The following is a 27,675-nucleotide window of genomic DNA, read 5'->3' on the forward strand; positions in this document are numbered from 1 at the left end:
ATTAATGATTTTCTGCAAATATAAATATATCATAACATAAGCTTTTACTGCTGTTACATTGTAACACTTGTAACCATTGCTGCTGTAGGTTGTTTCATTATAATGATAAACCAGACTGAGTATTTTCAATATGAAATTGATGTAAAACTGATTAGCCTGTAGCTTCCTGATATGCTTTTGCACCTTTTCTTATGAATGGATACACTGCAATTTGCCCAAGAGTGTGAAAGTTACATGTTTACCATCTTTCATTTTTAAATGTCAGCAAGTCCATTTGATTATTTTATTCTGAAAGCATCTTGTTCTTTAACATTTCTGCTTCTTTTATGGTAAGACTATTTTAAGTTGGGAAGGGACCTTCCTCTTCCTCAGCCTATGGCCTGCTATCTTTGTGTCACGTTTCCGTACCTTTTCCCGTAAGCGTCCTGCCATTCCCACATATGTTAAACTCCACACACGCTCATCCAGGACCTAATTATCCAACCATGTCTCTCTCTCTTCAATGTTTAAATACTCTTCACCGGCTTACCTACGCTCACTACTGAGAAGTCATCCACAGCTTTCTCTTGTGCACGCGCACTACTATTCTCGAACTGACTCCTTTGACTACCCGACCTGGTTCTCCTACTTTTGACTTCGCTCTTGCCTAAAAGCTTGGATTTGGATTACTGGATTTACTTTTGCTCCAACTCCCTTCCTCACGGCCGCATGGGGTCCAACTACTCACCTGTAGGGAAAACCGGTTCAGGGACGCCAAATATGTAATCATAGTTGCTCTCTGAAGGCACCAGTTCTGTAGGGTTTGGGCATTTACTGAGACAATTATTAATTGTAGCAGTAAATCACAAAGTTGATTCTTTTGATGGCTTTAGAGTCCAACCATGCGACATAACTCAAACAACGCACACACACAGGTACTAATACATGAGGATACATTTATTAATACATAGAATATGCATGTAAACCTAACAGATCTTATCGAGAGGGTTATCAGAATACAAAAGGTATATATTCAATCAGTTACAAAGTGTTACACATATCAAGAGGACATACGTTCAGTATATCATTCATTAAGACCGTTTCGTAAAGTGAACTTGGTTACAACTTCTACATTAGATACTCAAAACAAGTACATAACTCTTAGGAATTAAATTGATATCAACTGGTTGGGATAACAATTGAATTCTCGAGCTGTAATGCATTGAAGTTGAATACTCATCCAATCTTTGGGGATTCAGATCTCCTGTGGGCACAAAGGAACAGTTGCAGGCTGTTGCTGTCCAATCCGCGCTCTCTGGCTCGGTGCCAGGCTGTGCTGTGCGGCTTGCGACGGTGCGCTGCTGATGTTCACTGTTGGCTTTAACTAGCAAAGTTTGTGCACAGGAGAAAAGATGATTGTGGGTCCCAGCAAGTCAGAAAGAGGACCGGTTCGTTCCTGATGAAGAGCTAGTTCTGAATAGTGATTCAGCTGTCCACAGTTCCGACCTGTTCACGAGGCCTGCTGCTGGTTACTCTCTGGCAACCTCCACTCTAGACTCTTAGAACAAAGGAAAGTTCTTGCACTCGGACACACTGGCCGTTCCGTGGTTGTCCGGGCTGAGTCTCAGGATGGTCAGGAGGCGCGCTGCGAGAATGTCCTGCCCTTGGGATTCTCCTTTGAATTCCCTTTAGAATTGTTGAATCTGAATCTGAATCTCCCAGGCTCTCTGTGTTGCCTGTTTTTACCTGGAGGAACTTCAGCTCGTTGATTGGCTGAAAGTTCAATGGGCATCAGAGTCCCACGTGGGTTACTCGGCCCTACCAGTCCCTGATTGGTTGATCAAGGTGAGATATGAGTCACTTACTCCTGACACTTAGTAATGCAGTCCAGATGTCCAACTGGCACTCCCTAGACAGATAGGTGCCAATGGATGACCATTGATCATGATAGCCAGGCTTAGCTAAGTGCATCCCCCTTTGGGAGCTGTCCTTATCAAAAGAAAACATCTTGCATGAATAGTTTCTCTGTGGCTGCACCACAGAGATGAACAGAGAAATGCGGCCTCTTTTGGGAAGTTTAGAACACTTAATTCTGCCTTATTATTAAGCCTCGCCGCTACACACCTGTAACGCTGCTCTGTATAGGTGACAAGGATCCGATGCAGATGCAGGAGTCGCAGGGAGGTAAGTAAACGTACCGAGCAAATCCAGGAGCTGAGTCGTAGTCGGAAGGCGAAGGTAAGTCGAGATCCGGTAAAGGCACTGGTGGCGAACAATCCAAAACGTGAGACAGAATCGTAGTCGAAAAGAGAGCTACAGGGTCAAATCCAAAACAGGCAATGATAGCAAACAATCAAAGGGGCGAGACGAGATCCGAAGTCCGAAGGCAAAAGGTGCAGGCAGAATTCCAGGAAGGCAAAAGAGGAGTAAGAACGCTAGGCTGAGCAACAGGTAGAGAACTCAATACCGAGCAACGGGAATCAGGTACGAATGGTATAAATAACCCGGCGTGCCGCACGGTAGAGCAATTGCAGGTGTGTTAACTCGTGCGGCGGCGCTTGTTAGTAGTAATCCGCTGCTGGTGCTGATTAGCTCGCTTACGTGTTGATCTCCGCTGGCTGGTGGTCGTGACAACACCCCTTTCAGAAATCCTGACAGTTTGACTTTTTGTGAAAACCAGTTGAGCTATATTCATTCAATTAATGTGATAATTACATTTTATTTAATAACCTTTTGCTTTTCATGAGTAACGTCTCTAGGTTATTTATTATTATATTGCTAGAGTAAAATTGCATTATGCGCTTTCAATTGAATTTTCTTATCTGTCTGTGGTTGTTATTCTAGATTTTCGAGTGTTGAAAATAATATAAAAAGCATTTCTCCCTGATGGTATTAATTGATCTATTAAATTATTTATGTCACCTCTTTCTGGGAATTGATTTATTACACATTGGGTTAGGTTTGCATTTTACCATGAGCATTAAATTTGTCAAATATAACCATCCATTCTTAATCAGACCCTAATCAACAGGCAGTGAAGATTATCTCATTCCTTCACACTTTATGTGAAAATACAGCTCTGATTTTTTAACCATAATTTAGAGATTGTTCGAAAAAAAGTAATACAACGTTGGAGTCACAGTTCCCAAGATCTTCTATGGGAACCCTGTTCCACATATTCTGTCTTCAGTATTTAATGAGGCTCCAGCTTTCCTTAACTATCCTGAATTGGAAGAGGAGGTTAGTAAATGGATGGATGGACTCAAAATGCTGTAACCAGACATCAAGCTGGCTGATGAGTGTCTGACCTTTATGTACTACAGTGTATATAGTTGGAGAAGATTGTCCCATCAAATACTACAATGTGTGTCTTATTCTTCAGTTTTTTCCTAGGTGCACAAACATCAGCAGTAAATACAGTTTGTGACTTATATAAACTGTCCCATAATAAACTAGTACAAAAGGGATCATGTACAGCTTGTGCTAGAAGCTTTTTATTCTTACTATACTATAGTGAATTCTGGATTTTTTTCTTGCAAACTGGGCTGAAGCAGAGCATATCTGTTTACAGTACTTACATAATACATTATACAGCAATATATAAACAACAAAATGTGTAAAATAAAGAATACATTATATTATACATTGATATGAGTCCTTTGTTTTAGAAAGAACACAATTCCTTGATTTGATATGATATCCTGTAGCATGTTCCACAAATTATTCAGGCTGTCTGGTTGCTGTTTTAACTTATGTGGTATTCATATAATCCCAGTACCCAATGATGATGTTCATATCAGGACTTGTTCAGACCAAGGCCTTTTCAACCATTTTCAGACAAGTGGTGAGTGGCATATTTTATGATCTAAGTACTTTTTCACTACGCTGTTCGCTTGGAGTCAGTGTGATGTTGGAAGATGCATCCACGCCTAATGAAATGTGCTTCTGGTGGAATAGCATGATGGATTAGTACCTGCTGGTACTTGTTTTTGGCTAGGATAAGGTGGAGTTTTTGTAAAACTGTGCCACCTTGTTTTGATTCATATCCAAGGTTCTATTTAGTTGTGTTACTTGGACTATATAATGTGCTTCCTATTCATGTGGCTTTTCATGTGGCATGTGGTCAATTTTTAAAAAGCAATTCCAACATGGGCGCTTTGTTTAAATAAGTCTGATAAACATACAAACAAACTGTGTTTAAATATGCCTGACAGCACTTTGTGCTAAAGTACTGTATTTATTTCTGTTTTAAAAAACATGCTTTACCTTGAATGCATACTGCTTGGATGTTGAGAATGAAACTTTCATATGGAGTTTTAACAAAAGCCTTCGGAAAAAATAAATCTCTTCACATGTTCTGTTTGTATTAATTACGGCTGATACTTATGCAGTCAAACTTAAGTAGATTTCTCTTCTATGAGATCAGAGGAAATCAATGCATATGGCAAAAACCCATATACGATCAGAAAGAACAAGCAGACACCATACACACAGGTCCCCCAAGTTGGAAAGGAATCAGTTTGAGGGAGTAGTGCTAACCACCAAGCTCACAGTGGTGTCCAAAGCACCATATCCATACCAAGTTTGGAAATACTTTACCAAATATTTTTTACCCAGCAGTTTGCAATACTAGAAGTGTATGAACAAGAGAACTATATGGTGGCCATTCTGATTTATGTAGGAAGCCTGTTTCTCTATATTTATTAATTGTATAGAATCTACAATGATAGCTTTCATGTTTGAAGTTAATTGTCCTATTTTTCACAGGATCGACTTGCATTATGAAATGTGATTCACCAAACAAGAGATGACATGTTGTACCGTAAGTATATAGGGTATTACTACAACCTTTGAGGGGCAATTCTGAAGTGCAGTATGCATATCATGGAAACTGCCAAGTGTCGAGAGAATTGGTGGGGCAGTGCCTAAGACAGTGACAGACTGCATTTTTTAATAAAATGGCATTCGTTTTGTCATTTAACTTTCTGCAAGAACCGCACATTGCCATATGTTAACTATTGTCATTAGAGTTGTCCTTACCATGTTTAGAACAACATGGTCAAGCAATTTTTGCCCAGGATTGACATTGAGTAAGAGGCCACATGGCAAGTAGCAGTTGATGGCCCAATGGGGGTGGGATAATTATGTCAATACTTGTGAGGTGAAAATCACAAGAAGCTTTAGCTATTTGTGACATATTTAAATCATGGTAGATGAAGTAATAAGTGTGGCAGATGTTAATGGTATGATCATTATTTGATGAAGAGAAAATGTTTGTGAACCCCGAAGTTGTCCATTATTCTCTTATATTTTTAAGATTAAATGTAATTAGATCCTGAAAGTTCTTTGTGACAACCACTGGCACACACATCACTCTCCCCAAGAAGGATGTCACCTTTGTGTTTTGCACTTTAACGTAAAATCATTTAATCTTTCAACTTTTGGACTGCCTCCGTGATCCTAGCTTTTACTTGATGTTTTGCTGTCGCACAGTCTTCCTCCTCCTTCCAGGTTTCTCTTCACTTGGTTCTACTCAACATCTATAGATCTTCCTATTTGGAACTCTCTTCATCCTTTGTCTTCATTTGACACCAAGCACTATGCATGACTAAAATAGTCATTTGATCTTCTCATTGATTATCCAATCTCCATCTTCACTAATCACCAGGCACATGACTAAATCTGTTTTCCCAATTCTTAATCTTCACTAATTCACTAACAATCAGCCACTAGAATATTCAATTAGACTGTATCCATGAGGCTCAATCTCAGTCTTAACTAAAATCACTTCAACAACCAGGCACTAGATTATCCAGATTAAATGTTGACTGAATACAATGTTGACTAAATTCACTTTCACTCAATTCTTTGTGCAACACTTTCACCCCAACCCTTCACTCAATCTTCACCAAGTACCTGATCTTCACTTATAACCAATTACTCTTCTCATCACTACCTATAAAGCTGTCCCTGGCCAGACAAACCTCCATGTAGCCCACACTTGCAGCCTTGACACAGCAGCAGTCTGCTTAAGACTCTCTCTCTCTTCTCATAGACCACCAGTCTGTCAATTTATGAAAACCCAGGGAGTCCTCGGTACTCAACCTGTGCTAGCTAGACTACTCTCTCTCAGGAATAGGGAGATGGCATATTTCTACCTTGCCAAGCAATGCCCTACTCCAGGTGCCAAAGACTCCAGTCAGTTTTAATTAAGCAGGCTAGCTCTGTTCCCTAGCAACCAACTTCAATCCCATTGTGCCTGACAAACAAGCTATTATGCCTTAATATTCCAGTACCTTTGGTGCCAATTGAGCAAGAAACATACTGTAACGCAACGGGGGCTCAGGCGGGTGCCCTTGCCACATTAGGTCGGCCCCCCACCGTCGGGGGCTCGAACCCGTGACTCCCGCGTCACTCAGCAGGGAGCCAAAGAGAGATCTCTCCACAGCCCAGTAGCTGTAGTCCTGCTACCACAGGGAAGGGTGGTGACATCACCTGCTCTGGTACGCCGGCTCTTACACAGTGCCTGTCGGCCATAAGCATTACACCCTCCCCCGCTTAAATCACTGCCCCCAGTGAAGGGCTATCCCACACCACTCTGACACCAATGTAACGCAACAGGGGCTCAGACGGGCACCCTTGCTACATTAGGTCAGCCCCACACCGTCAGGGGCTCGAACCTAGGACTCCCATGTCACTCAACAGGGACCCAGCCCGGTGAGCCTAATAGAGATCTCTCCACAGTCCAGTAGCTGTAGTCCTGCTCACAGGGAAGGGCGGTGACGTCACCTGCTCTGGTACGCCGGCTCTTACACAGTGCCTGTCGGCCGTAAGCGTTACAATACCTTCCTCATCTTCAGGCTTTTTGGGATAGCATTACACTGCCACCTTCACATTCATTAATCTTTTGTGTAGTCAATCCTCTTCCTAATTACTATGCAGCACCCATCTGTCCTACACCTACAACAGTCCAACCTATATTTTCTCAAGCATCCCTTGTTCACTGAGAACTGCAGGTCTGTAAGCCAGCTCAATTCATTACTTATGAGACCCCATAATTTCTCACTTCTCACTTGATTGAAACCTAGACACAGACTGAAATCCTTTTCCTCCTAGCTGCTCTTACAATTCTACACTGTGCCCATCCTATCAGTTGCTTCACCTCCTATGAAATCCCAGGTGTGCCTTGTTTTTAAAGTTTTGTTTACATCAACAGGTGACTTCCCCTCAAAGCCACCTCTCACTACCTTAGAATTATTATATAAAAGATTAAAATAACCTAATTGCATGTATAATACAAAAATATAACATATATTTGGATTGTTTGACAAAATACATCCCTTTTCTAAATGCTTCATCCAATTCAGGTTTATGGGAGTGCCAGATGAGAAAAAGTGTACATAAAGAACATATTTCAATGGGTTAAAAATAATAAAATAGCTTGATCAGTCACTTAATTTGGATAAATTCAAAAAAGGAAAGTGGATCGATCATCTTCTTCTCTTTTGAATGTTATATTTTAAAATAAGGAGATGTTATGGGTGGCACAGTGGCATAGTGACGCAGTGTTGGATTCCTGGGTTTAATTCCAAACCCGCGAGTGTCACCGAGGATGTTTCGGTTAAACCCCCTTCCTCCACAAAAAAAACTCCACCCTGAATTGAAAGATCGGATAGAACTGGGGTGAATGGAGAAATAGTCCTAAAACACGTAACAAAAATAAAAAAGAAAGGTTGCTGTGAGATACGTTTAAATCTTGTTTTGGACTCCTTTTGAAATCTAATCGATTTAATGAATATAGACCCTTCCGAGCCACCATAGTTAATGACCGTTCAAGCCCGCCCTCTGCCCTGATTGACAAGCAAGTTGCTGAATGAGGTGAGTGCAGAGGAGCACTGGGGTTGTTTTTACATCAAGGTATCAAGTTTGGTTGGAAAGTAGTTTCCGTCGTTACTAAGCAGCAAAACTGAACTAGTGTTACAGCCTGCGGCAGTTGATAAGGTGTTTACAGCGAAAGAAAATATACTGGTATATGTCTGAATATCGAACAATGAAAGATATGCCAGATGTGACTTTGCATTGCTTTTATTTGAAATGTTACACTCACTGTTTCACAAACGGTATCATGCTTGTTTTATGAGATGTGCATAGATAAATTGCATTTAAACAATGCAAGGCACAGTATATTAGTTTACTTTTTTTATTTGTATAAATAACTTTGCTTATACTGTATTCTGTTCAATGTGTAATTGTGTACGTACTGTATCTGCGGCTAAAGTAAATTATTTGTTGTCTGTTTATAGCACTTCTATATAAGTAGTACACCTACCAATTAGATAGTAATTATGATGCAACAGGTTTGCCCGAGGTTGTATTTTTCTTTTGCATAGCTCTAGGGCATAAGAAACAAATCCTACCTTTTATTACAGGACAAAGATTTTGAGTAACCATTAATTAGTTGCTTAAATGACTTCAGTGTTTTTTTTTTTACAGAAATCTGAGACGGGACCCAACAATAGAAAGGAGAATTCTGAAGTGTCGAGTTTTAATTGGCATCCTTTCTTGTGATGTCAAACTGCTGTGCATAAGGACATGGCTTCTTCAAGGTAGGTGGAATTATTGGTTGATGAGGCAGTCAACATTTTTTAAATAACTGGGCCATATAATTATAAGAACATAAAAAAGCTTGAAAGAGAATGGAAGCCATTTAGTCCATAGACCTGACTTTGTTTCTAGTATCTAATTGAGCTGAATGTGTCATCCAGCTGATTCTTGAAAGAAGAAAGAGTATTAGCGTATTCCAGACATCCACAATCCTTTGTGTAAAAAGTACCTCCATTCTAAGTTTTAAAATCATTTCCCTTTAGTTTCTTTTAATGTCATCTAGTTCCACTGGCCGTATTGATAGATTTGTCTCTGCGTTTCAGGATTTTAAATGAATAAGTTAACCCTGTGGACTTCTTCAAATTCAGTGTAACTCGTGAAAATCCCCTCAATTATTAGGAGAACATGCAAACTCATTAACGTTAAGGACAAATATATCCAAAAGCATCAAACAGTTATATATTAAAGGGGGTTTACTTTTACAGCAGAGCACATCCTTAAGGTGTTAAAATCAGTTATAAGATACGAAAGCTAGTAAAGACTACCTACAGTGTTAGGGTACAATATTAAATAGGTGGATGCTACACATCGGTGGTGGAGGGGAGTCCCCATTACCTTCAAAGTGTTTTGAGTGGTGTGTCCTGATTATATAAAAGCGCAATATAAGTGTAAGGAATCTTTATTGTTTGCAGCTAGTGTTTTATTTTGATATCACTGAATTGGTATCCCAATTCTCTTTCAGTGATCTACGTGAGAAAATTAGAAAGAAGCGGAAGGCACTTCAAGAATCTTTGACAAGAGTTAAAGATGACATTGATAAACAGGTAAAATGATGATTGACTGAAGTACTGTAACTGATAATTATATGAAAATATACAGAGGGGGTAGCCGTTCAATTTGAAAAAAGGCAGAATGATAACTGGACTTACATGGCTCATACTAGGCATGTTTACTGACTGATGCACTGATTTCAAACTTCCCCAAGAGGTCTCTGTATTTATTCCTGGAGTCAGATGCTTTCTGACATTAAACAGTTTTGCTTTTAATTTCCCATAGCTTATGAATCACATAAAGGAACAATAATGTTCATTATGGCACTTCTGAATTTTTTTCTCTTAGCAGTTACTGTGAAAGATAATATTTTCCCTGTTACTGCTGTGGGCATTGAATAAGCCCCTCAACTCCACCCATCATTTCCAAAAATTAGCATTTGTTCTACAAATGCAAGATGTATCTTCTTATAAATTTAGAAAAGAAATCTAACTGTAAATGTATATTAATCCAGTCTTTTTGGTGAAAAGTAAAACGAAAATGTGTTCAGGACTGGCTCAGTAGACTGATAGCAGGTCAGATAACTTTTATCAAGGCAGCTCTGTGCAAGACTCAACAGGCCCTGGAAATGAGGTTTGTAGCCAAAGGAGGGAGGAACCTACTCCTCAGAGCTCCTTTTCACCATTAAATGCTGTGTTGTTTTGCTTGCCAGGCTTTGGTCACCACAGAAATGGAAATCAGTAAGGAAACTGAACAGGCTACTGTAGAGGTTGGTGTCTGTTCAGCCTTTCAGTTTGGTATGCTGTCTCTATAGATTTCATAAGGCACATGGATTGTACCTGTCCTTTAAACTATCTTATACTTTTTTTGCTTGTCTCTTCCGGATAAAATAACAACGCTAAACAGCACTACGGTATCTTAGTATTAACTGAATTCATTTGACTTTAGTCTAATAGGTAATTTCAAAGTAAAAAAAAAAGCATTAATATGAATGATCCCCTTGTTTCTTCAATGCAAGTGTGAGCTTGTTCTCTATGGTTTTACCTGAGCAAGTACAGGGTTACCTATTGTTCATGGCAATTAATCATCTGTTTTGATTTTAGGGAAAACTGTAAAATAGTGTAAAGAAATCCACAAGTCTGTCAAAACTTCTGATGGACATCTGAAAGCTATTCGTATGAACTGTCTTAAAAAAATATAACACATTGATTGATGATTTCCCCAGGATTTAATGTGTGCACTGCATGATACCAACCTTAAATAATTTGTCTTTTTGACAAAATTCTCTGTGGTTTGGGCTTTATTTTCAGGAAGATTGAAACTTATCAACATTCTTTTTAAAGATTCTTTTTATATTCTAACTCAGGAAATCGTTGACAATGAGGAAACACAAGTGGAAAATTTAAAAAGAACTTTGAAGGCGCAGAGACAGAGGAGAAAAAAGCCTGTAAGTGTTTTTAATTAAATAGATCACACAGTGTATAGAATTTCAAATGTGTGATACAGATGTGTTCAGTAAAGAAATACTTTTATTCTAGTTTCCATGTAAGTTATTGTAGATATTCAAGTATTTACTGACTTTCCTTTCTTTAAGAAATTTGTATTACATTTTTTTAAAATGGCACAAATATATTCACACTTTTTTGCAATTTGAAGCTCTCTTTTTTTTCTAAACGGGATTTTTCATTTCCTGGTGTCACTCTGAATTCAGCATTTGCACCTCTAATTTCTTAAACAGCTTCGAGTGTACTTGAGCATTCCGTTTAATGTTTACAATCATTATAATACAAAGGGATTTTGAAACACTATTTTTGAATGCTTTTTTCATACTCCCTTGAAGATAATATTCAATCCACACCCTATTTAGTGATAGTAAATCTAAAAATTAAGTCTTCTGACTTTTATCTTAGTTACAGGAGGATACGGCTGACATAATCTCTGAGGAGCCAGTGAGAGACCCAAGTGTTGTGGTTCATGGTCAGAGAAGTAAGTGTTTACTTAAGGTTTTCACATCAGATTTGGGGGGGGGGGGGTTGTTTTGTATAGTGTTTTCATCATATTTATTTCAGCTTCCCATCAAACAGAATAACATTGTCTTCAGTGCAGCACTTTGGTTTCTCCATCCTTCCATCTTTCCTTTCATTTTCTAACTGCTTCTTCCAATACAGGGTTGCAGGGGAGTGGGAGCCTATCACAGCAAGCAACAGACGCAAGACATGGTAGTATTTTTCTATACTTCTATACAGAAGACTATGAATGGAGTATAAATGGCGTTAACATTGAGAAGTCTTAATTCTCTTGCAGAATTTTTAATAGATGACAGACCTGGGAAAGTGTATAACATTTTATAAATAAAATGAACTCTTAATTTGAAACATTTTAATCTTATAACTCCTTGTAAGGTACAGCAAAACACTTACTAATAACCAATAAGTTTCTTATGAGACAAAATGTAATATACACAGTATCATTTTTAAAAGATGTAGTACCTCAAACATTTTTTGAAAGTTATAAAATATAACATTGAGCCATTACAAGTCTGAATTCTTACAAGGTTTTTTATTTACATTTTTCTAAGATCTGTCTCCCCATCCTGTGTCTACACCAAGTACCAGTTACGCAGAATTCTCAATGAGAGAACGCATGAGAGAGAAACTGAAAGCTGCCAGGGTAATAAAACCATTACTGATTACTCACCCTCTAAAGGAAACATTTTGAGAAGAAAAAATAATGTGAAGTGTAAAAAATATATTTTTAACTGTCTTTGCTTAATGTGTCAGAAGTCACTGAAAAGACACTAGTTTACAGACACTGAATTTATGATATTGTGATTATCTGTGTAGAATATTTATACAGAAGAAACTTACATCAGCTACAATGTAAAACAGTTTTTCTTTCCATAATAAATTGCTGTGCGCAAAAACAGAAAGGAAGAAAAAATATTAATCTTTATTTTTAGAAAAATAAAATCCTGTATTTCATATGTTTATAACATATGAAATACGTTATAAATTATATGTTTCATATAACATAGGTTATGTTTTTCATTAGTCCAAAGCAGAAAGCATTCTGCAGCAGGAAGACACTTCTGAGCCTACAGGTCGCCTGAGGAGCCTGAGAGACAGAGAGACAGTCACTAGATTTGACAAACAGGTGAATTATTGTGATACAAGTTATGAGTAATGAGCAAATCTGGTCTAACCTTAACCATATGGAATCCTATTCAATTTTCTCTCCAAATGAAAATGAAATGAAATGCAGAATACATGATCCTTCTATACAGTATATGATCTTCCTCAGTAAAATAAGTACAGTAGATATGTTTTTGTGCTAAGTTGAAAGTTGATAGGTTCTACACTTCTGTTTTTTTCTTATTCAAATAAGCTATTACAGTCCTGTTTCTTTCCCAAGGAATATAAAAATACATTTGGGGCCTGATGAATTCTACTGTTACACAGGCATGCTTTATATAAATTAATGCAGAGGCATTTCATTATGCAGTAAACATCTTTGTTTGTGCTCTTGTTTTTTTTTTATTTGAAATCTGGAAATTGCTAATATACAGTTAGATGACCACGAATTCAAGATAAACGGAGCTGATGCATCTCCTGCTGGTTCAAAAGTAAAGTTTCGAGATGTTGTGAAAAGAGTCAAGCAGAGGTCTCAGGTAACAGTATTCTTTCTTTTAGTTTTGTTTTAACATCTCTTTACAATTCAGCTGTTCCTTTCGATGCAATTCCCGAAATGAGTATGTATATACTGTATGTGTTATTCATGTTCTTATATTATTTGCCAGATATAGTATGTTACTGTAATGGTTTTGAAACGACATACCCAATATAAAGATTTCAAAGCGAAAAACCTGCCAGTGACAGTTTAAGGTTTAATAATAGTATAGGTATTTTAAGAGGATGTTTTTTCATTCTTTGCAGAGTAGAAAATCCTCCTATAAGAACTACATGAAAACCCAGTTCATTTGGTTTTGCTAATAGTCTTAAATTTCTGTTAGTGAATCCAAAGCATTTCTTAATTTATATATATCTATTATTCTTATTAATGTCAACTACAGAATGCATCTAAAAATGGAACCCAACATGTTTTTTCTCAAACTTTTTTATTAAGTACCTTAGCTTGATTGTAGAAAGTTGCTTTTTTAATTTTAGTGCTGTCAGGTGATAAGTAATTATAACATTGCAAAATAAAATAATTTAAGAGGAGGAGAGGATAATCCAAAAATGTCAAATAAAGTCACTTGAAATTACCAAATTCTACAATACACTGGATTTACAGTGCATCTACTATCTGGTATCACAACAAATACTGTAACTTTTATGTGCACAGTAACATACTGTAGATGAAAAAAGTGGCCTTATGAGGTTTTTTTTAATATGGTTTTATGTTATGCAAGAAAATCCATTTCCTTCCATCCTGAACCACAGTTACACATGACAAAAAGCTCCATTCATTTTGTGTCCCCCCGGGTTCACTATGCTTATGTATGCTTCACATGCTTATGTTTGCAAACTTCCGCAAACTGCACTTTTATATCGGGTGGTTACTGTAGTCAGCCAATTTTAACAGACTACATCGGAATTAAATTCAAGTCAGCAGAACTAACCAAAAATAATGCCCAAGCATGAACAGCATTCTCTTTCCATCATGTCATCTTCATTTTCCTGTCTCTCCTGCACAGGTGGAGACTGGTTTCCCTACAGCAGAGGAAGCCTACAACTTTTTCACCGTCACCTTTGATCCTGAACCCCAGGAAGCCCAAGAGAAGGGTGAAAAGAGGAGACAAGCCGTGGGTGAAAGAGGTGGGGAAGAACAGGTGGTGGAGGAGGAGGAGGAAGACGAGACTGGGCTAAGCAGGGACCTGCAGGGGGAAGAGGAGGCTGAGGAGAAGGTGATGAAGATGCATTGTGTAGCTGCTTGAGCTGACTTTCTCCGTTTTATAAAACTGAAAAGCATTACAAAGAGCATATAAACAAGTCAAGTTTTCCACACTATATACTATAATATAGTTTTCAGAGGATTCATTAGATTTTATCAAAGGTGTGTATATACAAACTATTCATTCCTGCAGACTTTGACGATAAAAATTATAAATCAGCTGCTTAAAAGTTGGTTTTGTTGATGTTAAAATGAATTGTATTGCATTTATGTGTTTTCATAAGTGGTTTAGGGCTCTTGCCACACAGGGCCTAAGGATACAGACACTGGTGGGAAGTAAAGAGTGGGTAATGAGCTAGTGATGTGTGAAAATGGGAAAAAACATTTGAGACCCCCTCGATCTGTACCAGTTCTAACAACAGACCTCACTGAAAAATAATAAAACAGAAATATTACTTGCTGCTTAATCTGATATTCCAAGCCAGAATACTTTATAGTGTTTACCTGAATTTTAATTTCCAGGCAATGTTGTCAATTTTTCTATGAGGTGTTCCAAAGTATATTCAGTGGAAGACTAGAAATATCAATTTATCAGTATTCAGGATATCTGTACAATAATACAGTTTACAGTTATAAACTAATTTGATTGTGACACAAGTGTCCTTTCATTCCTGCCTAATTAGTTATGCATGAACTGCTAAGTAGTGATTTATTGGTAATAAGCTACTTGGAACACAGAAGTGACAGAGTGAAGGAGTGTGGGCTGCAGGTGTTTAATGAAAATGCCTTCAGATGAAGGTGCCGTAAGCCAACAGACTTTTCATTGTAAAACCTTACTTAAAAAAACGTTCTCATTGATTACTAACAAATTTAATAACAAAAGATGAAGGAGCAATACATTGAAATTAAAGTGAGCAATATCCTTATAGATGCAATAGAAAGTTTAACAAGTTTTAAGAGGGGCTTCTTTGGGGTACGTCACCAGTATGTGTAACAGCTGAGTGAAACAGACTCATGAAACAGGTACAAACCTTGGCCTGACACAGAAATTTGTCTTTAACTTTCATGGGTGTGTAATTAGATCATGGTGAGCTGCCAGTCACAAAGCAGATGATTTAACCATGGTAGTAGTAGTCCTTTATTATTAACTGCTTACACCAACACTCTTTTCTGCAGGAAGAAGATGCACCCCTTGTAAGAGAACAGGAAGAAGACCTATTCATAATTGATCAAACAGCATTAGATTTCCTGGAAGTGAAGGCTGCACAGTATGAGAGCTATAACAGCCGCCTTCAGAAGGAGAGTAAGCTGCTTTTCACACCAAGCCTTCTTTCAGGTATTTCAGACACTATTTTGTAGATCTTCATTGGCTGTTGGAATCTACTGTTGTAACAGAACGAATAAGGTTCTTGATCCCGAGATGAAGTAAAACAAATGAGTTTATTGCATGCAAGGAACAATAAAGCCGAAGTCTTGTTTCCCGCAAGAAACAACAAAACCGAAGTATTGTTCCCCGTACTGGTACAAACTTTTGGGTTATATAGTGTTTTCTTCTCAGTTTCTGACGTCACTCGGTCTGATGGTAAAGAGGGGGGTTCATGGTATTTGGCCAGTTTACGATGTTCTGGACAAATGGTCAGTTTAAGATTACACCCAGGGGGGTTCCTAGCTTGCATCTGCAGTCCTTATCAGTTAACCCCCTTTCCTGCCATAAACCCCTGCTTGTGACTTGGAAGTCTAAACCCCCTACAGAAAAGATTAAATTCAAACCCCCGTCTTCACATCTTTCTTCATTCCCCCCTTATAAAATATGGCATACGTCAGTGTAGCCTATTTTTATACATACAATGTCAGGGCAGATCTTTCCTTTCTTGGCGAACAGGTATGTATTGCCATGACATTGTACGTTCCACGGTTATGGGAAGATGTGATACATGTTTTTGTGCACGTGATGATTACAATTATACATATAAACAATACTATTCCTACAAATAAACACTGTAAAAAGGTTCCATCCCAGGCCCCAAACAAAGACTTTACCCAAGACCCAATTCCCCAATTTTCAGTATAATAGTCCTGATATTTCTGTCCCTCATTGTAAATGTGTTGGACCAGATCTGAGATGTGCTCAGAATTATCAGGAATATATGTGCAGCATTCAGTGCCAATTACTGCACAAGTTCCTCCTTGGGCCGCCAGTACATAATCTAAAGCTAGTCGGTTCTGCATGGCCACTGTTCTGAGGGCTACCATCTCATCATTAACATGAGGCTGTTAAATTCTACCTCATCTAGTCTGAAGGCTGTCATCTAGTCTGAAGGCCCAGGTTCTCCAGCCCAGGTGGGACGGACCCTACCAGATCCTGTTGACAACCAAGTCTACGGTTCGAGTGGAAGGAAAAGATCGCTGGATCCACGCGTCACACTGCCGACGAGCCTCATCCCCAGTTACAGACTCAGAATGAAATAATTTCTGTTAACATTACCCATTAACAGCCTTCAGACTAGATGAGGTAGAATTTGCTAATTCCTCTAAAGTCGAGGCCATTTGAATTAACTCTCGACTCAGAAAGTTCATGCCGGCTTGTGGAAATATACCTAAATAATATTCCTAATCAGCCAGTTTTTCTTTGTGGTCTGTGGTTAGGTCCGAAGGGGCTGTGGGTTTGAACACGGATATGAGGAACCACATATCCTAAATAACATGAGCCAGACCACTGGGCTGGCAACCATGGGTATGCTCGTTTTCCACAAATTAAGTATGTTCCGTTTGGCGCTCCCCATGCCTCTGAAAATAAGAAGCTTATACCGAATTGTGGGGTGTGTCGATCCCATCCTGGAATTTGGAAGGTAGAGGTGGATATATTTGCAGCGATGGTAAGGTTGCAATGACTCCATCCAACCAAGTGCAGACCATTAGTGTGCTGAAGACATATGTTTCCCTCACGTACCTTATTTAGAGTCAGGTATGGTGGTGTATGGCTTCTGTTATATTTAGGAGCATAAGAGCCTGTGAAACTCGTGGGCTCTAAGCCTCGCTCCTGTAGATATTGTAATGTTGTGCAAGTTAAAGTCGTGTTATGGCAACCCCCATAGTTTGTCATATTAAAATCTCCTAAATTATCCCTCCAAATGATCATGCCTATGACTTCCTTGAGACGCCAAGGAATGGCCCCCATAGGAAGTCCTCCCTGTACATATTTGGGTAATGCGGCACGCACCCAGCAGGCACTTTGGTTGGTTTTCTTAGCTGTCAGATAGGAGAGGCCTAAAAAGGAATTAATTCCATGTTCTCCTTTGTGGGAGAGATGATCATTAATCCCTGCGGAACATAGTCCTACAGCAACAATTATCGTTATTAACAGAAATGATTTCATTCTGAGTCTGTAACTGGGGATGAGGCTCGTCGGCAGTGTGACGCGTGGATCCAGCGATCTTTTCCTTCCACTCGAACCGCAGACTCGGTTGTCAACAGGATCTGGTAGGGTCCGTCCCACCTGGGCTGGAGAACCTGGGCTGGAGAAATTTCCTGATCCACACCCACTCTCCTGGGATGAGGTTGTGCCCTCCTTCAGGTGGTGGTCCCTACGCCTCCAGGACCTGCTCGCGGGCTCCTTGGGTGGCCTCTGTCAGCAACTTGCAATAATACAAAGGAATGGTTGATCCATCTGAGCAAACCCCAGTCTCAGCACCTGTAAGAGAGCTTGTTTCAAATTATTACAGGCGGCTTTTGCTGCGGGAACCAAGGCAATCTTGTCCTTGTACTGCACTCCCCCCTTAAGCAGATCTGTTAAGAGTTGTGCTCACCCCGTAAAAACATCGCACCCAGGCCCTGTTAAAATTTCACAATGCTAGACACAAAAGGGCCTTATCATAACTGCTTCTATTAGACACTCTAAAGCTGAAGCAACTCAGACTTGTGGGTTCCTCGTCAGGGGAAGCACTCAGAATACCATCAACATACTGAGTGATCACAGTCAGTTGAAGCCACGTGATACCCTGTTCTGGATAGTCATTCTTTGTAATGCATAATATTCCACCCCAGTAGATCTGGAATAAAACCACCCATTAAAATCTGGTACTCAACTTGCTGTCCCAATACTCCTGTGGCCTCCTGCCGTCTTCCCATATACATTAATCTATAGCACACTGTTGAACAGAGGAGTGAAACAAGCATGACAGTAGTGCTCCAGTATCCCCTAACAGAGAAACAAACACTCCATTAACAGTACATTTTTAACCACTGGACTGGGACAGACTTAGGGAGGCTACAAGGGATTTACAGGATCTAATCGTTAGGTAAGCAGATCTTCTCACAAGACGTTATTCTTCCCAGTCTCGATTCTAAACCTACAGCGTTTCAGCACGTCTGGTTTCGAGACATTCGAATAAAACCAAATTGTTTCCACTATTGCAACTAATTGTATAAAAATACAAAAACTGTTTAACTACTTTTACGTCCACCTGTACTGTACTTTTGAAACTGTACGTTTCAGACGCTCTTATATTTTCCAATCTCCTTAAGTTGATTTTCGTCAAGTCTCTTTAGTTACGTCTCTAGCCAGTCCCGCTGGCTAAACACACTCACACCGTCATTTAGTATACCAAAACTCACAGTTACATACATACATGCCGGCACACAAATTCATAAAACACACATACACATCGAGAATATATTTTTCTCTTCATACTACAATGTGCTGTATTCTTGTTTTACTTCTACATTAATCCTTTTATTTCCTGAAGCGCGCTCCAGGTTCACTGCATTTCTAATTTCGGGTGTGGTGCTTTAACCCACCGGTCAATATCTTCCGTTTTTGCATTTGATCTTATGGGGGAATCAGGGAAGGTAGGTGCGAGTGTGGACCCCCTCGACGGGGTGCTAGACACTTAGAGTGACGCTGTCATCAACAGCGCCAGCCCCCGCTACATCAGGCCCTCTCCCACTTAGGGTGAGAGTACAGGTCTGCGGGCACCCTCTGTTTAAGGGAGTTCCTGTTCCGTCTCTATCACACTCGTACCAGGTGTCATCCCACTCAGACCCCCCGTCTCCATATGGTCACTGGGAATTGATCCCAATTATTTTCATTTCCTGCCTGTCTGTTCCCCTATGGGAGAGCAGGATATAACACATTAACTAGTGCAGTGCAACCAGGAACTAATTCTTCTTTTAGTTTCTGATTCTCCTGCACTGCCTCTTTTCGCTTTTGTTTGTACTCTTTCGTAGCGAGTAAAGTATCTTTTCTTCCGGGTTTTTGTTTTCCCCGTAAACACACTTTTAAGTCACATCCCAATTTCTTTTTTTTTCTCATGTATCTGCCACCACTGGTGCCGGCCATAAACCAGGGTGGGAGCTACATGCTTGTGCTTTTGCCAATCAATACTCATATGTTTTCTTTACAGGCGTCTTCGCCCCAAATTCCCTCTGACAAACTCAGCTTTTCCCATATTTTTCTCCTTCTTTTCCATCAACTTACACTTTTCCGATATATAAACGGACCCTTCCACCACTTTCTCAAACCATCAGTTAGCACACATGTTCGGTCTCTTTTACTTTTGTCATGTGTGAGGTAACAGCTCATACAGTAAGGGGATGCTTTCACTTGAAAAACCTGTGCATTCCTGCACTCATTCAGCCAAGGGCGTCGTTACCTCCAGATCTAAATGCCTCTCCGAGACTTTAGAGAGGACTTACACCGCACTGTTCACAGGTAAGGAATGAGACCTCGAAAACCCCCTTTCTTGATCAGTAATTCACCATCCCCAGAATGCCAGAAACGCTGCTTTTGCCCCGGGGTGGACTTATGCACTGAGCTCAATCAGGGCGATTCTCGGGTCTCAACGTCCTTTAAATCCTGCTTCTTAATGCTTTGCTCTTTTATTATGAGGTGTGTTTATGTTAGTGTCGTGCGTGTTTATATGTATTTCACGAACAAGGAAAACACCAAAAACATACATACATATACATCTCTTCTACTCCTGTTTCCTTTAAAACAAAAAAACCACGCCACGCCAATCCGTGCATGATCAAGGCGTAGCTAATCTCAGGACCCCGGGCGCAATTAAGGCCCACACCAATCCTGGATTATACGTGCATTTAATGTACCACTCAGCTCCAAAACCCCAGGCGCAATTAAGGCCCACACCGATCCCGAGCCACAGAACTCCGGGCGCAATTAAGGCCCAAACCAGTTCTGACCTTCAGAACTCCGGGCGCAATTAAGGCCACACCAGTCCTGAACTACGTGCATTTAATGCACCACTTGCTCTAGAACCCCGGGCGCAATTAAGGCCCACACCGATCCTGAGCCTCAGAACTCCGGGCGCAATTAAGGCCCAAACCAGTTCTGACCTTCAGAACTCCGGGCGCAATTAAGGCCCACACCAGTCCTGAACTTCGCGGTAAGGGTCCAAAACCCGTTCAAAAACTCCACGCGCAATTAAGGCATACACCAGCTTCGAACGCCTGTACACAATACCGCGGACCCCCTGCCAGACCAAATTCTGGGCTTACAGCAAACAACCCATTACATACACCGGTGTCTTCCCCGGGCCAGAGGAATTCGGGACTCCTGTTTCAGGAGAGTGCACTATGTTACTGTAAACATCTACCATACAGCAGACAAAGTGTATCATCTTTGCCTAGATTTATTATTATTGATTACAGGTACTCTCCAACCTATGTGTAAGGGTTAAGTTCTACACAACTTTGTTTGCTATCCAAAGGTAGATACTTTATTGATCCCGTGAGGGAAATTGCAGTGCAACACCAGCTTAACACAGTCAACACAGCACAGTGTAATGAAATGCTACAATAATACAATACATACAAAACAATGCATACAATACAATCAGTACAGTCTGTGAGAAGTGCACTAAGAAGAGTTACTCACAGTCCAGAATATACAAAGAACAAACCAGAACAGTACACAAAAACTTGTATTGCACAATATAAACATAAATGCAGCAAAGAGTTTACTGTTTAGTCCAAAAACAGCTCAATGTTAATGTTGCCCCTGCCCAGACACAAAGTGGATGCGTTGTGCAGTCTTATGGCAGAAGGCAAGAATGACCTCCTGTAGCGCTCCCTGTAACACTGTGGTTGGATCAGCCTATTGCTGAACATGCTCTTCATTTTCACAAGCATGTCATAGAGGGGATGGGAGATGTTGTCCATGATGGCCTCTAGTTTGGACACCATTCTCCTCCCAGCCACTACCTCCAGGGGATCCAGGTCAGACCCAATGACAGATGAGCTTGTTCAGCCTGTTAGCATCCCCTACTCTAATCCCAGGGCCCCAGCATACCACCGCGTAAAAAATCGTGCTCGCCACAACTAACTGATAGAACATATGTACTGTAGCATCCTACTACATGCATTAAAGGACCTGAGCCTCCTCAAGAAGTAAAGTTGGCTCTGTCCCTTCTTGTAGATGGCCTCGTTGATGTGCACTCCCAGGTACTTGTATGAGTCCTCACCACTCCCATGGATGTAGACATGAGTAGGTTGGACCCTTTTCCTCCTGAAATCTATCACCAGCTCCTTCGTCTTTGCCACATTCAATTGCAGGTAGTTCTCCCCACAACACTCCACAAAACTGCTGACCAGTCCTCTATACTCTTCCTCCTGCCCACCCTTGATACATCCCACAATTCCAGAGTCATCTGAGAACTTCTGCAGGTGGCACGACTTTGAATTGAATTTGAAGTCCAAAGTAATAATTGCTCACACTTATATAGCGCTTTTCTGGACACTCCACTCAGTGCTTTACAGGTAATGGGGACTCCCCTCCACCACCACCAATGTCAGCATCCACCTGGATGATGCGACAGCAGCCATAGTGCACAAGTACGCTCACCACACATCAGCTATCAGTGGGGAGGAGAGCAGAGTAATGAATCCAATTCATAAATGGGGATTATTAGGAGGCCATAATTGGTAAAGGCCAATGGGAAATTTGGCCAGGACACCAGAGTTACACCCCTACTCTTTTCGAGAAACGCCCTGGGATTTTTAATGACCATAGAGAGTCAGGACCTCGGTTTTACGTCTCATCTGAAGGACGGCACTATACTGGGGCATTAGGACCCACATGGACTGCAGGGTGAGCACTAACCTGCTGGCCCCACTAACACCTCTTCTAGCAGCGACCTTAGATTTTCCCAGGAGGTCTCCCATCCAGGTACTGACCAGGCTCATATCTGCTTAGTTGCAGTGGGTTGCCAGTTGTGAGCTGCAGAGTGATATGGCTGGTGGCTACAGAGGGTGAAGGGAAACGGAGAAAGAACTGTCTCCTGAGGAGCCCCTGTGTTACCCACTACCTGTTCAGACACACAGTTCTGAAGTCTCACAGATAGTCTGTCTGTCAGATAGTGATCCATGAGATCATGGAGGCACCGGCTTGCATCTCCTCCAGCTTCCTCCCTAGCAGTAAGGGCTGGATAGTATTGAAGGCACTGGAGAAATAGAAAAAATGTAATCCTCACAGTGTTGCCAGTGTGAGTAGGCCCTTTGCAGCATGTAGATGATTGCATCTTCCGCAACAACACTGTGCTGGTAGGCGAACTGTAGGGTGTCCAGTGATGAACTGGCCAGGGATCTCAGGTGGGACAAGACCAGCCTCTCCAGTGTCTTCATGACGTGAGAAGTCAGCGGAACTGGTCTATAGTCATTGAGGACGGAGGGGCACCCTTTCTTTGGAACCGGGACCAGGCATGATGTCTTCCAGAGCACAGGGACTCTCTCCAAGTGCAGGCTCAGGTTGAACAGTTGCTGGAGCACTCTGCTCAGCTGATCAGCACAAGCCCACAAAACTCTGGGACAGACATTATTTGGTCCTGTGGCCTTACTTATGCAAGTTGGAACACACTTTTATATGGAACATTCAATAATGATAATGATTAAGTAGTATTCCTGTACTGTAAAAACACCAAATTACGTTGCACAAGTATTATAACACACTATACAGTACTTTAAAGATAAAACTGTAATGTATGCAAAGAGCATTGCAAGAATTATGTAACGCAGAACTACAGATGCAGCAGAAATTATTTCAGGCTATACATAGAAGATACACAATGAGGAAGCACACAGCTTTTATGTGAAGTCAAAGTTATGCTTGTTGTCTGGCTTAGCTGTTAAAGTTGTGGAATTTAAATAAAGAATTCTATGTGTATTTAGATATTTATATAATATATACAGTGCCTTGCGAAAGTATTCGGCCCCCTTGAACTTTTCAACCTTTTGCCACATTTCAGGCTTCAAACATAAAGATATAAATTTTTTATTTTATGTGAAGAATCACCAACAAGTGGGACACAATTGTGAAGTGGAACAAAATCTATTGGATTTTTGAAACTTTTTTAACTAATAAAAAAATGAAAAGTGGGGCGTGCAAAATTATTCGGCCCCTTTACTTTCAGTGCAGCAAACTCACTCCAGAAGTTCAGCGAGGATCTCTGAATGATCCAATGTTGTCCTAAATGACTGATGGTGATAAATAGAATCCACCTGTGTGTAATCAAGTCTCTGTATAAATGCACCTGCTTTGTGATAGTCTCAAGGTTCTGTTGAAAGCGCAGAGAGCATCATGAAGACCAAGGAACACACCAGGCAGGTCCGTAATACTGTTGTGGAGAAGTTTAAAGCCGGATTTGGATACAAAAAGATTTCCCAAGCTTCAAACATCCCAAGGAGCACTGTGCAAGCGATCATCTTGAAATGGAAGGAGTATCAGACCACTGCAAATATACCAAGACCTGGCCGTCCCTCTAAACTTTCAGCTCAGACAAGGAGAAGACTGATCAGAGATGCAGCCAAGAGGCCCATGATCACTCTGGATGAACTGCAGAGAACTACAGCTGAGGTGGGAGAGTCTGTCCATAGGACAACAATCAGTCTTACACTGCACAAATCTGGCCTTTATGGAAGAGTGGCAAGAAGAAAGCCATTTCTCAAAGATATCCATAAAAAGTCTCATCTAAAGTTTGCCACAAGCCACCTGGGAGACACCCCAAACATGTGGAAGAAGGTGCTCTGGTCAGATGAAACCAAAATCGAACTTTTTGGCCACAATGCAAAACGATATGTTTGGCGTAAAAGCAACACAGCTCATCACCCTCAACACACCATCCCCACTGTCAAACATGGTGGTGGCAGCATCATGGTTTGGGCCTGCTTTTCTTCAGCAGGGACAGGGAAGATGGTTAAAATTGAGGGGAAGATGGGTGCAGCCAAATACAGGACCATTCTGGATGAAAACCTGTTGGAGTCTGCAAAAGACCTGAAACTGGGACGGAGATTTATCTTCCAACAAGACAATGATCCCAAACATACAGCAAAATCTACAAAGGAATGGTTCACAAATAAACGTATCCAGGTGTTTGAATGGCCAAGTCAAAGTCCAGACCAGAATCCAATCGAGAATCTGTGGAAAGAGCTGAAAACTGCTGTTCACAAACGCTCTCCATCCAACCTCACTGAGCTCGAGCTGTTTTTCAAGGAAGAATGGGCAAGAATTTCAGTCTCTCGATGTGCAAAACTGATAGAGGCATACCCCAAGCGACTTGCAGCTGTAATCGCAGCAAAAGGTGGCTCTACAAAGTATTAACGCAAGGGGGCCGAATAATTTTGCACGCCCCACTTTTCATTTTTTTATTAGTTAAAAAAGTTTCAAAAATCCAATAGATTTCGTTCCACTTCACAATTGTGTCCCACTTGTTGGTGATTCTTCACATAAAATAAAAAATGTATATCTTTATGTTTGAAGCCTGAAATGTTGCAAAAGGTTGAAAAGTTCAAGGGGGCCGAATACTTTCGCAAGGCACTGTAAATATATATTAAGTTAGGTCGGAGTACAATAACATTGTTAATTTTTATCTAATTGAGTGTGTAATTCTATCTTTTATTTAAAAATTCAAAACATTTCAATTTAGTGCAGGGTTAAATTTGTGTAAACATATTCTAAGTCATCATTAATAAATTTGTTTGATGTTTCTGGAATTTGAATTTGACCATTTGTCGAAAAACAGTAATAAGGTGGCCAAGAGTGGGGATTCAATTATCTGACAACTGGTAATTGATCATTTGAATATCTTCATCAGTGCCAGCCTCTACCAAGATGTCTGAGAACATGAAGCCTCGCTATCTGGAGGACGAAGGGCTGTATGTGGGAGAGAGACCTCAGGTTTCCGTGACCAACGAGAACATCCTGGAGAACAGAATATTGCAGCAGGAGGAGGTATCTTTGTTTTTTTTTTTCCATTTGCCACTTACTGCCTAGGGTTAAAGGAATATTACAACACTAAGATTCACATTCACATAAGACAACATTTTGACATATGTATTGTGATATACAGTATTAATACTATAATTAAATTAGAAATGGAGACGAGAATTGCACATAACTGACTGTGCAGAGCTAACTCGATCAATTATTTTCTTATACATTTCTTTACCTTTGCTTCTCTGAGCTGTGCCACATACTGTTTCATCATGCTTAATTACTAATGTTATTGGGCAGTGCGGTGGTTCTGGGGCTAAGGATCTGCTCCTGTGGCTGGAAGGTTGCCGGTTCGTATCCTGCAGCTGGCAGAGGAATTCTACTCCATTGGGCCCCTGAGCAAGGCCCTTAACCCCAGCTGCTCCAGGGGCGCCATATAAATGTCTGACCCTGTGCTCTGACCCCAAGCTTCTTTCCCTGTCTGTGTGTCTCATGGAGAGCAAGTTGGGGTATGCGAAAAGACAAATTGTATTTGGCCAATAAAGTGAACTTATCTATCTTATCCTTTGCTAAAAAAATCTGGCATTTTCTTCTTGCTACTGTCTGAAATTAATCTTTGTTTCTGAAACATGTTTTCAGTGTTTATTTTTTATCATATGGCATCTCAAAAATGTGACTTTACCATGCTCACAGAATGCTACTAATGAAGACATTTAAACTGTTTAACTTGTGTAATGACTAAGGGTGTAACTGTTTGGATGATATTTCCTCAAGTCACTGAATCATAAGAATTTTTTTTTGTTTCCTTCTTAATACCTGAGCTCACCAATCTTAATGGATAGAAAGTGCTTTTTAGTGTTAGTATTTTTATAACACTAATAGGCAGAACTCGAATAAATTTGTTTTCTTAAATTTTATTAGGTCTCGTTTTGAATCTCCCTCGATTATATTTTGATTCTGTGTTAATCACATAAACATAAAGTGTTAAAAACAGTACTGAGCTTTAGGACTGAGAATAAACCAATAGTGCACAAAGAAATCCAAAATCCGGGCTTTGTTGGGTATGAAACGGTGAACGTGTTGAGAGAGTTCTGTCATAAGACTTACAAAGTTTTTTTATCCAGTGATTTATTTTTAGATTCAAGGTTTTATCCTTTCAGGGTAAAAAGTGGTTTGGAGATGATGGGAGAATAATAGCTTTGCCAAACCCCATCAAGGAATCCTCCACAAGGCCTCCAGTATTTTCTCTAGAAGAAGATCTAGATCCAGCTCTTGAAACACTGTACAGGAAGGTATGGCTTTTTAATATATTTGCTATGGGGATCCTCCAGTTGCAACAACCTTTACTGTCTGCGATTTCACTGTGGCCTTTTCTGATTTTGAAGTAGCAGAGGAGGTTGACTTGGAGAACTTTTTATTGTTTACTAGCATGGCTACTTAAGGGAATGTTATGGTTGCGGTAGATCATTTGACCAATCAATAGCCTTTAATCATTGAAATCATTAAAAAGTGATTGAGTATTTAAAAAAAATACTATGCAAAAAAAATGGTTTGCAAAAAATGGAACTGCAGTTCATTTATAGTGTACGGTATGTAGACCTAAAATGAGAAATGCATTAAACCTGGCCTTATTATTAAATATCTTCATAAGAGAAAAAACATTCACAAAATGTATTCCATTACGTTACCATGACATAAAACCAAATGTATTTTGATGGTAAGTAGAGGGCTAGATTAAAAACATTAACTGGCTGCATTTTTGTTTTTTGCTTTAGAGCTAAATTGGTTCTTTATGTTCTGACAGTGAATCTGGAAGAACTAAATTCTACGAAGAAACAATTAGAGTTTGGTTAATATTGGGCTTGCTGCTATATCTAGTTATAACAGGTTATATTTCTGTGTGAAGTTATAACAGTTATAATATTTTAGGTAATCGGACCTACTCTGTGAATTTTACTTAAACTGAATTCTAGTTTACAGCCGTGTGTGAATTTGTTCCTTCTGTGTTTGAAATGGGTACATCAATTATAACTTGCGTACTCTTTTTATTGGTGAAATGTATTTTCATAGTAGAGTCTTTTAATCTTCAGTATATTTCTTTTTTTTAAGACATTCTTTTTGTAACCAACAGAGCTTGATTTTGCTGCATACACATGTGCAGAAATAAAACAAGGGACTGATGTTAATTTAAATTTATTTTGTTTACTTTC

At 40.0% G+C, this 27,675-nt stretch overlaps 1 protein-coding gene across 5 annotated transcripts in view; it reads left to right on the forward strand.

Moving 5' to 3' along the window:
- The first annotated feature begins 7,889 nt into the window (after positions 1-7,889).
- cc2d2a (coiled-coil and C2 domain containing 2A) overlaps positions 7,890-27,675 on the forward strand; it is a 44,597-nt gene continuing 24,811 nt past the window's right edge. For 3 of the 5 annotated variants that reach the window (XM_015345024.2, XM_069190406.1, XM_069190417.1), the window contains exons 1-14: positions 7,898-8,007; positions 8,473-8,585; positions 9,326-9,407; positions 10,067-10,123; positions 10,721-10,801; positions 11,265-11,340; positions 11,523-11,573; positions 11,933-12,024; positions 12,406-12,507; positions 12,920-13,021; positions 14,048-14,257; positions 15,421-15,580; positions 25,347-25,483; positions 26,626-26,757. In XM_015345024.2, the coding sequence (XP_015200510.2) occupies positions 8,572-8,585; positions 9,326-9,407; positions 10,067-10,123; positions 10,721-10,801; positions 11,265-11,340; positions 11,523-11,573; positions 11,933-12,024; positions 12,406-12,507; positions 12,920-13,021; positions 14,048-14,257; positions 15,421-15,580; positions 25,347-25,483; positions 26,626-26,757 (1,296 nt within the window). In that variant the 5' untranslated portion in view covers positions 7,898-8,007; positions 8,473-8,571. Of the gene's footprint in view, positions 8,008-8,472; positions 8,586-9,325; positions 9,408-10,066; positions 10,124-10,720; positions 10,802-11,264; positions 11,341-11,522; positions 11,574-11,932; positions 12,025-12,405; positions 12,508-12,919; positions 13,022-14,047; positions 14,258-15,420; positions 15,581-25,346; positions 25,484-26,625; positions 26,758-27,675 lie in introns of all 5 variants that reach the window. The other 2 variants (XM_069190398.1, XM_069190402.1) reach the window with 2 other exon arrangements.

This window comes from Lepisosteus oculatus, chromosome 1 (genome assembly GCF_040954835.1).
Source record: "Lepisosteus oculatus isolate fLepOcu1 chromosome 1, fLepOcu1.hap2, whole genome shotgun sequence".
NCBI classification, from domain to species: Eukaryota; Metazoa; Chordata; class Actinopteri; order Semionotiformes; family Lepisosteidae; genus Lepisosteus; species Lepisosteus oculatus.